General features: G+C 35.7%; 1 protein-coding gene across 16 annotated transcripts in view; it reads left to right on the top strand.

The window, feature by feature from the left end:
- SYNE1 (spectrin repeat containing nuclear envelope protein 1) overlaps positions 1 to 15,272 on the top strand; it is a 280,905-nt gene that overhangs the window by 234,165 nt on the left and 31,468 nt on the right. For 13 of the 16 annotated variants that reach the window (XM_015858221.2, XM_015858220.2, XM_032443851.1 and 10 more), the window contains 7 exons: positions 763 to 997; positions 1,762 to 1,956; positions 3,849 to 3,974; positions 4,667 to 4,822; positions 6,766 to 6,924; positions 7,402 to 7,568; positions 14,026 to 14,188. In XM_015858221.2, coding sequence (XP_015713707.2) covers positions 763 to 997; positions 1,762 to 1,956; positions 3,849 to 3,974; positions 4,667 to 4,822; positions 6,766 to 6,924; positions 7,402 to 7,568; positions 14,026 to 14,188 — 1,201 coding nt within the window. Of the gene's footprint in view, positions 1 to 762; positions 998 to 1,761; positions 1,957 to 3,848; positions 3,975 to 4,666; positions 4,823 to 6,765; positions 6,925 to 7,401; positions 7,569 to 10,756; positions 10,941 to 14,020; positions 14,189 to 14,353; positions 14,413 to 15,272 lie in introns of those variants that run through there. The other 3 variants (XM_015858219.2, XM_032443849.1, XM_032443852.1) reach the window with 2 other exon arrangements.

Below are 15,272 nucleotides of genomic sequence, written 5' to 3'. Positions count from 1 at the left end.
ATCGGATTTTAAATAAGACTCTTCTTTAGGGTGCCATGGGGTAGATGTGTTTGCATTTGGGAATGCAGAAGCCTTAAGGCTGCTTCTCTGACAAAGGTTTGTCTTGTATTGTCAAATAAATCACATATATCAGTTCTGATATGAACTTCAAAACACCTTTCACCAAAAGACCCAGAAATAATTGATGTACAGTGAGTTACATGCAATTTGTGGTTGCTGGGGATATACTTCTGAAGCATACTTCAGATCATCTGAAGCATAAATGTAACTAATAGGAATTCATTCCTGTCTCAGAGATTTTGCTTTGTATTATTCTGATCAAATGAATGGAAATCAGTGGAATGCAACAGTCGTAACGCTTGTGCATGGGTACTGGCTCTGCTATCATGGTTTCAGTTTTAGATATTATTTTGGTGGGGAGATTGTGAGAATCTTAGCAGTCCTTCATATATCTTACACCTGCTTTGAGTTAGCTTCATTTTTTCCTATGAATTTGGGGAACTCAATCTAGCAATAACTAAGGGTTTTTTTGCAAGTAAAAGAGTTGTGATTTTTTTCAATCTTGATAATTCCATATCTCTGATTCTCCATGTGGAGTTCTTATCCTCGGTCAACTGTTATGAGAGTTCAGTGCTTTTCTTCTAGTGCTTAATAATTAGCATCCAAAAAACCTCATGTTCTCTCCTCTCCAGCTTATTTCAGTAAATAAATAGATCAAAATATGAAAGCAACTGCAGATTTTTATTTATTAATTAATAATAGGGATGAATTTAATCTGAAGTTGACACTTCTGAGTAACCAATGGCAAGGAGTAATTCGTCGGGCACAGCAGAGGAGAGGGATCATTGACAGCCAGATTCATCAGTGGCAGCGCTACAGGGAGATGGCAGAGAAACTACGCAAGTGGCTGGTGGAAACTTCCTGTCAGCCAGTGAGCAGTCTGGGAAATGCTCCTATCCCATTGCAGCAAGCCAGAGCATTGCTGGATGAAGTGCAGGTATGTCCAGTGTATTTGAAGAGGAAAAAACATACTTTTTCTAATTTTATTTTTAACGATCTTTTTTATTTAAAAAGTTCTTAAAACTGCATTAGTTTCAGGCTGTCTGTCTGTTTTTCAGAAAGCAAGATTAGATATTAGTTGCTCTTTAAAAATGTTATAGTCTCAGAAGCAACATTTTGATTGAAGGGAAGTAAAGAATATGCAGTGGCCAATTTAACAAACTTTCTCAAACTTTGATAGTTTCTGGTTTTGCTTTGTAACTAACCTCATATTGAAGCTGTCTTGAAAAAAAAGACACCACAATGTCCAATTTGAGGAATGTTTTCTTGCTTACAAAAGGATACCTTGAATGTTTGAAGTGATCTTCGTGTGAGGCTAACAGTAACTATTTAGCAGCTTGATGTCTTCCAGCATTTCTAACTGGAATATATTCTATAAATAATAAAGCTTATAAGAATAATGAGTTTCCAAAGGGCTGTTTTTCCTCAAGATCAATTGAGCTACTGATATGAATGAGGAGAAAAAGAAGTTTTCTATGGCTTTAACTCCTTGGAGAAATTTTCTAATGATCTAGTGCAGTGACAGATAGCAAAATAAAAGGTAGGGCAGAGCATTTGGGCTGTAGCTCCTGCTTATTCAAGATATGCAATCAAATAAAAGTTAATTAGTTGGACTAATATATGGACTTGAGGATGAGTTGTATTAACTGTTCATTACAATTAAAAAAGACAGAGTTGACAGGAAGCTGTTTATATTTGCAGCTTAAAGAGAAAGTTCTCCTAAGGCAGCAAGGGAGTTATATCCTGGCTGTGGAAGCTGGGAAGCAATTGCTGCTCTCTGCTGACAGTGGAGCTGAGGCAGCCCTGCAGGCAGAGCTTACAGAAATTCAGGAGCGATGGAAGAAAGTGAGCAGCCAACTGGAAGAACAGAAGAAACAGGTTGCTTTATTACTGAAAGTAAGTATATTGGTTTTTTTCTGTACTTCCCATAGAGTTCACTGTTTCTCATTCTGAACCATGATGAAGAAAAGTATTCTTAAGGGATGAATAGAAATACAGGAATTACATGTACGTTATATAAGCTCATAATTTCACTACCTCTGATTCCAAACTATTTAAAAACAGAAGTAACAATATTTTGCAGTAGGCTTACGTGTTTCTTGATATCTTTCAATTGATATTTCCATACCTATTGGTGCTTATAAAGCGTGTTCCTACTGGTCCTATTTTCAGCATAAAGCAATTATGTGATAGCTTTTATACACATGGCATTGAAAATTAGATCTGTCTTATTCTCTCACATGACAATATCAATATCTACTTAGTCAGTTTGTTTTTCCTTCACATGTCTTGAGTATTTACTGTCATAAGTAATGCACTTGGAAGAGGGAGACTTAGACTTCTTTTTAATGTATGCAGTCTTCAGCCTGCTAACTTCATTTCAAGTACAAAAGATGATAGACTGGGATTTAAGTTTGGTCTCTTTGTTTTTCCATTTCACTTCGTTCATGTGAGATAATGAAAATTGAACTTCTGTGTATTAACAAAGTAAGGTAAGTACTTTTAGAAGACCTTCAAAGGTCTAATAGAAATACGAACATGTTTTGTTTGTAAGAAGCAAGGTGATGCAAGGAAATTAAGTATTAAATTTCAATTAAATTAAATTTAAATTAAAAATTAAATTTCTATTATGTATCTTTTTCTTCCTATTTCAAGCCTTGTCCCTTCTGCCTTGGGTTCTAATCAGGAAATTGCATCAGAAAATTTTAATCACAAAATCTTACATCTATGGAAATGAAAACTTCTTTGGTATTGTGTCCCAGTGAAAATATAGAACTTGATGCTTTGGGGGAATGCAGCAGGGAAATTACCATTCAAACTCCACAAATTTCCCGTAGATAAATATCCTTCATTACAGGATGCTGCCATGGTCTTAGAAACGTGAATTTTTATTAGCCTTCTGAGGAAAGGAGAAGAATGAACACATATTCTGAAAGAGTGTTACTTGCATTAAGAACATCACAGCCATTTTGTCATTTCAGGACATATTATTTCTTACACAGAGAATAAAGAAGATACTAAAGACAGGTTCTTTTGAAAACCTATTAGTTGTAATTCTTCATCCTGAAGATGATCATTAAATACTGGTGTAACTGGAAAAATGCAAGAGAAATATACTAAAAAGATGCTAGAAGCAGAATATCTTTAAGCAGACAATGAGTTGAAGTAAATTCTGTAATTTTCCAGCACTATTAAGATTTGTCTGGCTTATTACAGACCTTTTTTGTGTGAATACTTTTTCTATAGGCTTTAACAAGCAGGTGATCTGAAGCCATAATATCACGATAGGATTGGTTATTGCATAAGGACACAACTGAAAATTTGGAAAGTATACAAACACTAAAGCTGGATGTATCTGCTAGGAACATAATTTAAAGGAGGTACCACAGGTACTTTAGTCTGACCTGAATTCACACTACTCCAAACTTTTTTTCTGAATCTTGATGCACCAAGCATTCAGAAAAGGAAGTGGAAAATCATTTGGAGAGTTGAAGGTGTTTCTGAAAGGACGAAGTTGGAATTAGGGACCATACAATAAAAGGAGGCTTTGACTTCTATATTTCTTCTTAAAGGATGTAATAGGAGATAAAACAAAAGTAACCCAAGAACAATTTAAAATCCAGTTGTACCTGTGAGCCTGGTTTTATGACTCTGAGTATTATTTAAAGGAGAAATTCAGTACATGTTATTCTTAGGGAAACGTTTTCACTGTTTATATTGATTAATGACTAAATACAATAAGGATACTCTAGCTCTGAGCTGAGTTCTGTTAAACATTCTGCTCTCAGGACTGGGAAAGATCTGAAAAGGGAATAGCAGACTCCCTGGAGAAGCTAAGATCATTCAAAAAAAAGCTTTCTCAGCCTTTGCCAGAACACCATGATGAGCTGAATGCAGAACAGATTCGTTGCAAGGTAAAGTACTCTTCTGTTAACTGTTGCCTCATCTCTGGATGCTTTTCTGCAGTAAGATCTTTCATTGTTAACAGGCTTTACATTAATGAATGTGCAAAGTAGCCAAACATCTCTGTGACAAGCTAAGAAGCTATCCTTGTAATATTTGCACAAAATAAATTCTACAGGGTTTTAATTGAAAAGTTCAAAGGGAGGGTGCATATAGAAAGGACCAGAAATACTTGAATAGAGTCTGAAAAGTATTGTAGAACTACTAAACTCTGGTAAGTTTTTATAATATAAATTCTTGTTTCAAATTTAAGCTCATTATATCTAAATAGTACTTTTTGTGCTTCTTATTTGAGATGAGATTACTGTTGAGGATCTTGTGTACCATTTTTATGGTGTATTCCTTGGAGTTGATAAATGTGATACAACTTGAAAGCATTTTCACTGCAGTGAACTCTTAAGAACTTTTGAACTTTAAAGAGATTTCAGTGCTAATTTAGTTTGTGATTACTTTGTGAAAGACTGTATCATCTTCTGTCAGGGTTGAAAATATTGGTACATATGGAATTGTTATTTTCTTTTTCATGAAAAAGAGGGTGAAGCAGTCATCTTAAAATAGTGGATCTGCTCAGATATGACTGATTCAGTGAGTTAAAAATATTCATCTTTGTACTTGTCCTTTTTGCTTATGCACATCTTTTAAGGAATTAGAGAATGCTGTTGATGGATGGACAGATGACCTTGCACACCTCTCTCTGCTGAAGGAGTCCTTGTCTACCTATATAAGTGCAGATGATATTTCAGTCCTCAGTGAGCGTATAGAGCTTCTGCACAGACAGTGGGAGGAACTGTGCCATCAGGCAAGTATAGTATTGAGCTTTGATATGAGCATGCAAACTAAAAAAGTGTCCAGGGAACAACTGAATGCAAGTGGAACCTTTTAGAAAAAGATACATACAGGAACAGGTAAAATTCATGTTTGAGCACTTGCTGAATCAGGTATAACATCCATTGAAATGTTCCCTCTAGTTATTGCTTAGATTTTCAGTTTCCTTGAACTTCGCCATTGAGACTGTATTTGAAACTTAAGAAGGAAAAAAAAAAAAACAAAACATACTAGTGATATGAGTCTTCAGCACAGGGCAAACAGAAGTACTACGGTTAACTATGCTGCTGGGGAGGAGCTGTGCTCAGAAATGTTGTCCATTCCCCACTCAGCACTTCTTTCATACCTCCAGTTATGATGATAATTTCTACCTCTTCAAATGTTAGTGTCAGCATTTCCCTAAGTCCAAAGGTGACTTGCTTGGCTGTGAAATGAGCTGAAGAGAATTGTTTGATTTTTCAGGTACACTGTGCTAGCAGTGTATCTCTTGCATCCTTTTTCACTTAGAGATTTGACTCCCTCATCCAGTTTTTCAGATTATCCTAATGTTATTCCTGTAGTTCAGTAGACATTGCTGTGAACATGTCTGGGGCTAGCATGGAAACAGTTACCTTACATAAAGTTTCCATGAAGTCTTCAAAAACATCTCCAAAATAGGAAAAATGCTTCTCAGTTAACAGTGAGAAACTGCTTATTAGTTTCATTTGGATGATCCAACATAGATACATCTAAACTATGGTGTAGTTGCTCAACATATTGCTATAGTAAGGTAAGGAGATGAATAAAGTTTTATCTTTGTTTTGTACATTTTGAGTGCTTCAGGACGTAACCTTATGCATCAGTGTTCAACCGTTTCATATTTGCGGAAATCTGCCATCAAGTTTAGAACCACAAACAGGAAATGCTCTACTGTGAACTCTACAGTGTTCTACTGTTAAACCTAATGTGGTAATCAGTGAACACAGTAATCAGTCTTTATGAAAGAGCAGATGCAGTCTTCGTTTTTTCAGCTGAAATGCTAACATAATGTCAGAAACAGCATAGGGTAGAATGAGGAAATAAGTAATGGTTCAAATATCTGAAACTGTAGAGATAACTTTGCTGTTCTCCCTCTGCTACCCCTTTGATTTTAATTTCAATCCTTATCTGTCAAGGATGGACTGTTACTCACAGTCTGAGACTATAAAACTGCTACAGTAATTTCTTAAACATTGCAATACTTTTCTTCCTTCTTTATTAGTTACAGCATTTGACTGTTTGTTTTATGCTTATTAACTAAGCCCTTCTAAATCCCTGAAGGTAACATCAAGATTCAGGAGAAATGGTCATCTATGGAATGAGTGTATTGGGACTCAAGTGGAAAGCTACCTGTGCAAAAATATTTACAGGGAAAAAAGAAGTGCATCTTTGAATTTGCTTTGCACTTATGCACAAATTGTGTAGTTTAACCCATGCGATATATGTTGGGTTTTTTTGTTTGCTTACTATTTTTTTTCTTTTTGCTTTGATCAAGCAATTGTACCTTTCTTTTTATTTAATCTCTTAGACTAAAAAGAAACTATTGGCAAGCTTTTATGGTTCTTGTAAGTTAGCCAAAATTATATATATGAAAAAAGTGTTATTTTTTGCTCTTCTAGAGAAACTTTAAAGACACTATAAAACAATATATAGTCATGACATTGAGTCTAATACTTGAATGCCTCCCTTTATGCAATAGAATGGCAAGAATCCTGAGAGTGACACTTACCTCTAAACTCTCAATGAGTCATGCAAAGTTTTTGCAGTACAAATGCAGTTTGTTGTAATTGAAGTAAGTGCCTACAGTTCATCTGCAGATCCACTGGAGTTTACACTGAGGCACAAAGGGCTTCAGTTATCCCTCAAATTCATTTGCTTTTTTATTCTAAATATTTTAAGGTATCCTTACGTCGACAGCAAGTGAGTGAGAAACTGAATGAGTGGGCTGTCTTCAGCGAGAAGAACAAGGAGCTCTGTGAGTGGCTGACACAAATGGAAAGTAAAGTTTCTCAAAATGGTGACATCGTCATAGAAGAAATGATCGAGAAACTTAGAAAGGTATCATGCAGTGTGTGTGTACTTACATATTTTTCTTCTACTTTTTGCTTGTTTTGTGCTGCAACGAGAATGCTGAATTAGCTGAAATCAGTGTTTTACCTGACATGGATTCTTTATCAGTTCCAGTGAGGCTGCGTATTTGTGTTCTTTCACTGTGCAGCTTTTTTTCCTGTCTTTCTTCAGGTGGTATCATTCAAGATATCAGAAAACTGACTGTAAAATCTTAGACAACAAAGTGCTTTACTGAATGTCCAATCACATTTTCCTTACCAGACGCATTTATAGATGGGTTGTATTTTTTCCTGTTCTTCTGATAACTGCTTTTAGTTATACCCTAAATTAGGAGGTCATTTATTACTAGGAGAACAAAAACACATTAACATTCACTGGTATTTTTGTATAGTTCTTAGTTTGTATAGTGTAGTGTAAGGTAGAATGTATTCAGTGTTTATCTTCTAATTGCACTTTTCTATCCAGGATTATCAAGAGGAAATTGCTGTAGCCCAAGAGAACAAAATCCAGCTCCAGCAAATGGGAGAGCGACTTGCTAAGGCCAGCCATGAGAGTAAAGCATCAGAGATTGAGTACAAACTTAGCAAGATCAATGACAGATGGCAACATCTTCTGGATCTGATTGCAGCCAGGTAAAACAATTGTTTTGTTTCTAATTGCTACGCGAAATAGATGAATGGACTGGGCATCATAGAATTAAAATATTTTTCTTGTCTGACTTTCCATTTTTAATTATGAATGGGTCTGTTCTCAGTCATCAACACAGTTCTGTGAAATTTACTCTCTCCTGGTTGCCTTTGTATCATTTCTTCATATGTTATTTTTGCAAGTAAAAAGGAGATAATTCCAAACTCTGTCTGCTAGAATTACACAGGACTGGTGGCAGCCAGATTTAGTGAGCTTTGTTTCAATTCCATCTCATGTTATATGAGCACTTAAATCTGGGTATAAATGTAATAATAATTAAAAATAAAAACAAAACAAAAACAAAAAAAGGCAGAATCCAAATAGTGCATTTGGTGTTTTGATTTGGATTTTCAGAAGAGCAGTTCCAAGTGTAAGTCAGACTGAGAAAATAGACATGTACACAGCAAATTAAAGATTCTGTATTGTCATGGCTGTTTAAATATATATATATATATGTATATATATAATATGCGATATATATATATATATATCACAGCAATTTTCATAACTTAGGTAAATATGGGGCTGCTTGATGATAAATGAAAAAAAAAAAAACTTGCTTTTTTGTTTCAGTATTCTCTGCTCTGACTTGCAATACAACATCCCTCCTACTACAGACAGCAGTTTTGGCATGGTTTTGTATATGCATTTCATAAAATATATATATATATGCTCTCTATTTTGAACTTCTCTAATTAAGGATATATGAATTAATATATACTTTAGCCTTGCTTGCAGCAGAAAGGTTTGCTTTGTTGTGTTATCTGCTTTTTTGAATCCATTTTCATGATTTTACTGCATTCCTACTCTGAAACATGTAAGCATGCAATTAGTAAATTTCATGTAAGCTGAAGCATTCTGCTCACTCCACATCCTTTTATAGCAGTTCGTTTCAAAGTAATGAAAGCTGTAGACTTCTTGCAGAGCAGTCAAGTCAGGAAGTGGTGCACTGCTGCCAAGGAGACTGCTGGTTTCAGAGGATGTGATACATCACCAGTTGTTGATCATAACAGATATTTGCTTTATTTTTATGTGTCTTTAGAAATACCCACTCAGACAATTTTTCAAACATTATGTTCAAATAATTCATTTAGGAAGCTTCTAGTGAGAAGCAACATGACATTCAGAAATTGTGAAATGTTTCTTTTAAACGATCTGTATTGTCTATTTGGTATTAAAGAGTAGCATTCCATATAGAGACAGATAAGGGTGTCATTCTTAGGGTGAGGGGAGGAAGGGTAGGTGTAAACTGAGATAATCGCTTAAACCTTCTCATTCTGTTAACTTGAAGCAGGATGTCAGTTTCTCTCACTAGACTAACATGTGTGAAATATTTATTTACTTTTGTTCTCAGAACTATGCCTTCAATTTAGCCTTTTTAAATAATGTGGAATATAACATACAGTTTGGGAAATGACTGGCTTGAGAGCAGCCCTACAGATGGAGACATGGAGGTGCTGGCCTACAGCTGGCTCAGTATGAGGCAGTAGTTTGCCCTAGCAACCACGAAGGAAAGCCATATTCTGGTGTGCAATAAGCGCAGCATATACACCTGATCAAAACTGATGATTCTCCCAGTTCACTTAGCATTGTTGCAGCCTCACTTGGAATTTTGTGTGCAGTTCTAGGATCTCCAGTTTAAGACCCTTTATAAGCATCCAGAGTTAGTTAAAAGACTGGAAGCTAAGTCTCTTGAGGTGCAGTTAAGGACACTAAGTTTATCAGACATATAGGAAAGGAAATTAAGGGATCTTCTCATTGCTCTCTAAATCATTCTGGAGTAGGGAAGTGGAGAAGGATGTATCCATAATTTCTCCTTGGTATCTAGTGACAGGATACATGGAAGTATCTCAGAGCTTTAATTTAATTACTAGTAGAGTAGTTAAGCACTGGAACAGGCTTTCTGAAGAGGTAGTTGGTGTCCTATACCCGTCAGTGTTTAAGAGGCATGTGGATAATGCATTTAATGATCTGTTTTAACCTTGCTGTTATCTCTGATATAAATTAACAGTTGGATTCAATGATCATTGTAGGTCTCTTTCAACTGGATCTGTGGTATGCTAGTCCATTCAATCTGTTGTGCTTCTTACTATCGTATGCAGTTAAACATATAACCTTTTTCCTTTCCAGTCCTTCCTGAAGTGAGAAAGGATACAAAGTGTGAATGTTGCATTGCTAAATTTGGGAACTAAATCTTGGAAAGGATTGATGCTAAATTATGGAGATTTTACTAGGTCAGATGTAGCTCAGACTGGTATCAATTAAAACTCAGTTAACCAATACCTACCAACCAAAAAAGTTTGCATCCTCCCAAGGTACTTCTAGAAGACTGACAAGTCTCTTTTGAGCATTTTCCTAAATATTAGAGTATGTTCCTATGTAGATACCTTTCAATTTGGGTTATATCATATAGCATGAATTTTGGCTGCTCTCAGCTAGCAAATGCAGTTTATTTTTTCTGCTGTTAAGAATAATACAAACCTCCTATTCTGGATCCTTGTCAGTGTTAATAAATGCACATTTTAATTTTTATTTTTTAACTCCAAAACCACAGTCATACTTTGAAGCACTTTTCTTAGTTTTTTTATTAGTACAGTATGTCAATATGAGTCTGAATCTTTACTTGTTGATTTTGTGCTTGATGATGGAACTTCTTTATTCCCTTGTGAAAGTCTTCCTTTCTTACATTCTGTTTCTTTACATCTTATCTCTCTGTCATGAGATGGTCTGTAACTGAAGAAAAGACAGCTAGAGAAAGGCAGTTGTGTGTTTGTATCCAAAGACTTTTCTTTCTGTCTTTTTAATTTTAAAAAAAAATAAATCCTTTAAGTGGAATTTGTTTGATAAGTGCTCATGCTACTCTAAGTGTTACAGATGTTAACTGCTAGCAAGTACTGTATTTGCTGGTACTGTTCAGGATATGCAAGGAAGGCTTTGTTGTATAATTTTTCCCTCCCTTCCCCTTGCACTCATGATCCACATTCCTGCAGATCAAGTCTGGCACATGTTGGTGAATGCAGGTTTTATTTAGAAACATGACCACTTGTCACCATTCAGGCTCATGTTATCAAGCAACGTCTGCTAACATTTGTTTGGCGTGCAATATTTTCTGTACAGTACTCAGCAGCAAAGAGAAGTTTGTTTCTTTTCCTGCCCCCATACAAAGCACAGTGTTTGCAAGCTTTTGGAGTGGAAGTTCTTCTTTTTTAATGCTGGAAAATTTCATGGTGGTGGCAGAGGACTTGCGTGCTGTGAGGATGGCAGAGGACGGCAGTGTGGATTCAGATCTCCCAGACTGTAATTGTGATATCACAAGGCAGGCAGCTATTTTTGTTCGCTTTTAACTGATACAGTTCTTTGGAAGTCTTGGTTTGCTGGAAAACTGGAAATGTTGATAATGTGGAAATCAGAGCCTTAGTTGTTTTCTGCTCAACTTTGAAAAGTTAACAGTGAGAACAACTTTATTTTACAGCTAGTGCTTTTGGATCTCAGATAAGGATTTTATAACTAATGCAGACTTACAACTATTACAACTTACTACTATTTCTTTATTGCCTGAAGGAAACCATTTACTGCTTTTACTGATGTTTTTAAATACAAGTGTATATATACCAGAGGCAAACTATATTTGTTCACTATCTGTGTCATTGTGGCTACATGCAAAAGGCAGGGAAGGAAAGGGGCTGTAAAGATAGGATTTCGGACTTCACATACTTAAATTGGTCTGTCTTTGCATATTGATGAAAACATTTTAACTGCTTGTATAACTAGAATTCAAGCTACATTTCCTTGGATTTTTGATTTAACTTCTCTTTTTCCTTCTTCCCAGTCTTTCTTACAAATTTTTCTGGGTTTGTTCAGAGTTCTATAAATTTATTTCCTGAAAGGTGAAAAGTGTCATCTGAAGAGCAATTATAATTGTTAATACTACTGTCATTGTACATATTTGCACTGTCCTTTGGATTTTACATCTTGTTTTTAACATAAAAACATAATTTTTAAACTGATTTTTTAAAACTGGTTTTAATAGTGATTTTTTTCTCCCACTATTTTATAGAACAAGTGTTTCTTGAAACCTTGTCTCCAGAGTAGATTTTTTTTTTTTCACTTACATTTTCTGTTGTCTTCATACATGTTAAACTAACATGGTCTTAGTGTCTTTTTTCATGTTGCATTTAAGTTTAATATTAGCAACCGGCTGTCTGACTAATGACTAATACAGTAGCTATGAGTTCTATATGATACATTGTTTACAGATTTACAAGGCTGTTCCTGTTTGAGGTTTAAGTGGATTCTAAGGCTTTCTAGTTTAGGACCAGTTGAACTAGAGGAATTTGTGCTTACTTTCTGCTCCAAATTGTTCTCCTTCTCTTTTGTAATGGAAAATAGACAATTAAAAGTAATTATTTAGGGAAACTGAGGTATTTTCATTTAGACATATGGAAATGTAAGTATTATAAGCCAATTCAAAATTTTCGATGAGTTTTCCTTGTTAGACCATAGAAATTAAAAGTTGAATTCTGCAGTATTTTCCTTTCTGAGTCTTAAATACTCATGTTGTGATAATGATATAGATAGATCTATAAAACACGTTTTGAAACAGAAATGGAATGACTCCAATACCTAGCTTTCAGTGTGAAGTCTTCATTATCAAGCATGGAAATTATCTCAGATCTCTTGAAGTAGCATGCATAGTGCCGCAACGAAGTGTGAGATGATTATCTGAATAATTAAGTGTTTAAACATCATCTTGTAAATGAAATCTTTGAAAATCAAAAGTTACAGTAGAGTAGGCATCCCACATACTTGGATGGTGTCTAATTTGACCTTTGTTTCTAAGCAGAGCTTTTTAGTATTTCAGTCTCTCAGGTTCTCTGCCATTAACATAGAAAGGTGGGATAACTGATATTTTTACTAGAGAGACTTATTTTTCTTGCATACACATTATGTAGCCGTTTGTGCACAAGCACAGTGTTCAGTGAGATGAACAGCTTATCTGCTAGTGTTTAGAAGGAAATCTTAAATATATTGTATGCAAGAGTAGATTTTCAGGGTAGCCGGAGCCTCTCCAAAGTCCTGACAAAAGAAAAACAAAACAAACAAACAAACCCTATTTTGCTTGTTTGTTGTTTGTTTGTTTTTTTTCCCGTGTCTGACAGAGAATTAGTCCTATTCCATCTGTATGGAACAAAGAGGGCATTTTGTGGTTGGCAAAGCCTGTACTAGATGTGGCAGGGAAGGTTTAAATAAAAGCCAGCACAGAAATTAGAATAATACTATAATGCTGCAAGTGGAATATGTTTGCTTCACAGCTTGAATGTGCAAATGTTGGAGTAGTTTTTCTTGTATACGTGTATGATGCAACTCATTGTTCCCTTTCCCGGTCCATATAATTGAATTCACACATACAGCCTTGAAGGTATAAGCAAAAAATGGGCTAGATTCTATTCTGTTTAGACTGACAAGCTGTGAGTCCTGATGGGGGATAACCAACCTTCTTTCTTATCCTAAGAGTAAGGTCCAATTGTTCCAGAGCCACAAGACACTGTATGTATAGCACACACATATAATAGTGGGGAAAGTGCCCCAGACATTGATTGCTTACTTATCATCTCTCCAAGGCTAAAGACATAGTTGTGTTTTAGAATACCCTGATGACAGGGAGTGGACAGTCTTCCAGCACTTTTGGGTTGTCTTCAGTTTCTTCATAGCTAGATTTTTAGATTACCCTTTTTTTTTTTTTTCCCCCAAGTTTACAAGAGTTTTTTTCTTCTTATCATAAGCCTGCAGCTGAGATGTTGATCTGGAAGGTGCAATTGAATTGTTCTTAGGCATGTTTGGTGTTAAAGAGACAAGCATTTGACTAGCTGTATATAAGAGAGATCTAAAAAGAGGAGGAAAAAGAAAAAGAAGGCTTAATGGTCTTGTCATTTTTAAAGTTGATATTGAGATCTCAGTATTTCTCTTCAGTGGGGAAAAGAAAACCAATGGTAGTCTCTCAGGGATCAACTGCACATACTGCAGTACTGAAACACCTGATAAATTAGTGTTTTGGAAAAAATGTAAATTGCTCCATTTGAATTATTGGATAGAAAGCACTTTCTTTGTATGATGAATTCAGAAGTCTGATTCAACACAGTGTAGTTGATGTAGTTGATCTGTTCCCAGCTAAAGTCATTTCTTAAAGCTTTCTGATATTGAAATACAAGAGTAGAATAACAATATAAGCATAAAAGGGATTGTTACTCAGAGATGTTTGTGGGACATGATGGAAAACGTTGGAGCAGAAGTTGCCATCTAAGTTGTTCCTTTGAAATCCTCCTGAAACACACACTGTAGAACTTCTCCTTCAGGTTGTACCTTCAACGTGTGCCTATGCTCCAGTTTTTTTTCTCTTTGCAGGGTAAAGAAGTTGAAAGAAACCCTAGTTGCAGTGCAGCAGCTGGATAAGAACATGAGTAGCCTGAGATCTTGGCTTGCCCACATTGAGTCAGAGCTGTCCAAACCAATTGTCTATGAAACTTGTGACTCTGAGGAGATACAAAGGAAGCTAAATGAACAGCAGGTAAAATGCAAAACACTTACCAAGTGCACAGTGGTATGGTGGGAGAATCGAAGTAGTGTGTCCCTGGTCTGCTTTTACCCAGATCAGTGCCGAGAGGGCATGAAGTAAAAAAAAAAAAAAACAAAAAAAAAAAAACACAAGTGGTGCTTACTGTGTCACTTATAGAGCCTTCTGCTGGCTTTGACATCGAATCTTCCTGGAGCTGTTTGACATTCCCAAGAAAGGTAAGGCACCAAGAGGTGTATCTTGAACATGCTATTGCAATTGTTTTTCCTTTGGGTTTGTCATTTTGGGTTGTTTGAATTGTCTGTTCCAAAAAGCAAAACTGACACCTATTAGACCTTGCAAATTTTGCACATGCTTCAAAAGGACTCTTCTAGCAACCTTTCTAACTTGGTTTTATTTTGCAGCTTGTTTTGGGAATCACACTGCACGCAAAGATGCACGAACTGTACACGTGACTTTAAAATCAGTTGTTTTACAGCACATAAAGCCTTTATGCAGTCCTGGAACAAAACAGTCAACATTAAAACAGGCAAAAAAATACGTCAACCAGTTTTTGGCATTATAATTGATGTTACTTCTATGAGTGTTTACTATAATTTCTATTTACTGTTCACATTCACTGCTACTTCATATACTTACTTCACAGATTATGGCTCTGTGCAGTAGAAGAAAATTTGTGGGTGCTTCATATTCGGCTGCAAGTGTAGTTTTTTTTAGAAGCATTTTACTGGGAAAGACTGTTCTATTGTGTTCCTGTTGGTACTTATTTAGCAGAAATACCTTTTTGGTGCCTCACTGAAGATGAGTTATATGCTCTTCTGAGTTCTTTCATGAGAAGAAAGAAATGTGTGGGAAGAAGAGTGCCAGAATGCTTTGGAGACAGTTAATTTATGAAGTACATTAAGTGGAATTTTGATCTTTAAAACTGAGTGTATGGTTGAGGGCCAGGAGCCTTCTTAGATTTTTTTTCTCTGGCTCCCCAACTGATTTGCTACACGGCTGTGCAGAACTGCTTATTAATATTCTATATGTAATTTGCACAGGGTTAATAATTTATAACACACAAGTATCACTAATT

The sequence above is a fragment of the Coturnix japonica genome, chromosome 3 (assembly GCF_001577835.2).
Source record: "Coturnix japonica isolate 7356 chromosome 3, Coturnix japonica 2.1, whole genome shotgun sequence".
In the NCBI taxonomy this organism is placed as follows: Eukaryota; Metazoa; Chordata; class Aves; order Galliformes; family Phasianidae; genus Coturnix; species Coturnix japonica.
This window is presented reverse-complemented; position numbering and strand designations above follow the sequence as displayed.